The sequence below is a fragment of the Rhodotorula paludigena genome (assembly GCF_050403205.1).
Source record: "Rhodotorula paludigena JCM10292 DNA, Rt_paludigena_JCM10292v1_ctg135, whole genome shotgun sequence".
NCBI lineage: Eukaryota > Fungi > Basidiomycota > Microbotryomycetes > Sporidiobolales > Sporidiobolaceae > Rhodotorula > Rhodotorula paludigena.
Window position 1 is genome coordinate 1 of NW_027481323.1, and position 2,082 is coordinate 2,082.

At 64.3% G+C, this 2,082-nt stretch overlaps 1 protein-coding gene across 1 annotated transcript; it reads right to left on the minus strand.

Moving 5' to 3' along the window:
* Positions 1-82: 82 nt before the first annotated feature.
* JCM10292_006319 (uncharacterized protein) lies at positions 83-1,496 on the minus strand (the record flags this gene model as incomplete). The annotated part of the gene is made up of 5 exons (XM_076653013.1): positions 83-409; positions 468-634; positions 1,036-1,098; positions 1,212-1,245; positions 1,489-1,496. Coding segments are annotated over 5 exons (599 nt in total), but the record flags the coding sequence as incomplete, so codon positions are not given.
* Positions 1,497-2,082: the final 586 nt, after the last annotated feature.

Below are 2,082 nucleotides of genomic sequence, written 5' to 3' on the forward strand. Positions count from 1 at the left end.
TGCCCATCCGCGCGTTCCGGCCATAGGAAATCGCGGATTGGGACCGCGGGAAACGGTCCGGACGAGGGGAAACCGGACTGACTTCGAGACCTGCTTAAAGTGGGGCCCAGCAGTCGCAATCTCGTGGATCACGTCCTCGATCGAGAGGATGCCGTACTGGCCGAGGTTCTCCTCGATGATCTGGTTCGACGAGAGCGGGACGCGCTGCTTGTTGACCTTGCCGTAGCCGCGCTTGTACACGAGCTCACGGATAGTCTTCAGGTTCGGCTCGCCGTAGGTGATGTACGGCTCGACGCGAAGAAGCATCTCCGAGGTCGCCTTGGTGACCTTGACGAAGACACCGTTGTTGATCTGGAGGAGGCGGAGGAGCTGCAAGATCTTGCGCGGCTTGGGGGCAATGTTGTTGATACTGTGAAGAACCGAGGTCAGCTAAAAGTCGGGAAGAAGCGGAGAGAGAGTCGACCCACCCCTTGATGCGCATGACGAAGTAGACCTTGGGCTGGGCCGGGACGTAGAAGTCGCCGTTGGCCTTGGCCTGCCTCCTGAGGCGGATCTCCTCGCGCTCCTTCTTGTTGTACTCGTTGACGTACTGCTCGGCGCGCTTGAAGATGACCGCACGCTTGGCCTTGCGGGCCTGTTTCCGACTCGAGCGTCAGCACCTGCCTTCCCGCGATTGCACAGCCGAGTCAACCACGAGCACGACGCGGCAGTGGTGGCGAAAGGAGCGGGCGCGGCGACGAGGACGACGGTGGGTGCTCATTCCCGAAAGATGGTATGTTGTCAATGGTGACCGCATCGACGCCCGCCGACTAAAGCGGACGCCTCAGCAATTTGGGTATATTTTGTTTCGTAATCATAGCTAGTGCCGTCGTCGTCGTCGCGCGCGCTGGCGCGAGAGGGTGGAAGGGTCGAGTCGGGAAGGGGAGGGCAGGTGGGAGGGACTCGGGGGTCGAAGTCGAGGGAATGGGTGCGCGCGTGCTCGGGTCGACTCGTAGAGTGCTGCACAATGCACGGCAGCAAGGCACGGACACGCACCTTGCGGGCCTCGAGGGCAGCAGCCCTCTTCTCCTCGCGCGACTTCTCAGTCGACTTGCGCTTCTGCACGGCGACAACCACGAGAGCCCGTCAGCTTGCGCGCTTGAACAAGTCGCAGGAAGCAGCGCCAGGCTGGCCTGTGCAGCAGGCAAGCAGGCGAGAGCGGCGAGACGGACCTTGAGGAGCGTCTCCGGGACAAGGGGGGTCTGGCTGTTGCAGGCGAACAGCAGCACGAGGGCGTGCGCGGGTCAGCTCGGACGTTCTCGTAACCTCTGTACAGGCTGCTCGGGGCGTCACAGCCCGCCCAGCGGCGCGAGCGAGGCGCGGAGGCGGTGGCGAGCAAAGCCTTCGCGCTCGGCGGCGTCGTGCGCTCGCCTCGCTCGAGTTGGACGGGTGCGGGTGGCGGCGCGGGGGTCGTGTGGGCGTGCAGGACAGGATGGGCACTCGACTGACGACGACATTGTCGAGGGTGGCCTTGGCGAGCAGAGACGGAGGGCAAACCCAGCCTGCGCCCGCGCCGACTCGAGACAAGCTCGACGCCCCGCGCCTCGCCCTCGCCCTCGCTCCCTCGCTCCTTCCTGTGCGCCTCTGTGCCTGCGTGCGTACACTCGTTGCTAGCAGCTCCTCACACCCGCTACCACTCCCGCTTCAGCCGCTCAAAGGCGCGAGGAGGCCGCCTCCCTGCTGCTGCTCGTCCAGTCCGACGAGTCTCCGGCTCGTGTGCTGTGCGCTCGTGGGCTGTACGCTTGCTGCCGTTACTCTTGCTGTGCAACAGGGAAAGTGACGAGCCAGCCTGGCAACACTAGCCGGAGACGGCATCTGTTCGCTTCTCCCGCTTGCTCTCTCCTGCCCATGTCACGGCTGGTTTCTGCGCACCGTCTCCATTCTGTGATTCGTGCTAATCACGCATGCATTGCTGGTGCCACTGTCCCGCTCGCCGCGCCGCGCCGGCTCACATCTGCCGTCCACTTCCGTTTCGTCCGGACCGTTTCCCGCGGTCCCAATCCGCGATTTCCTCCCCCAATGGCCGGAACGCGCGGATCGGCT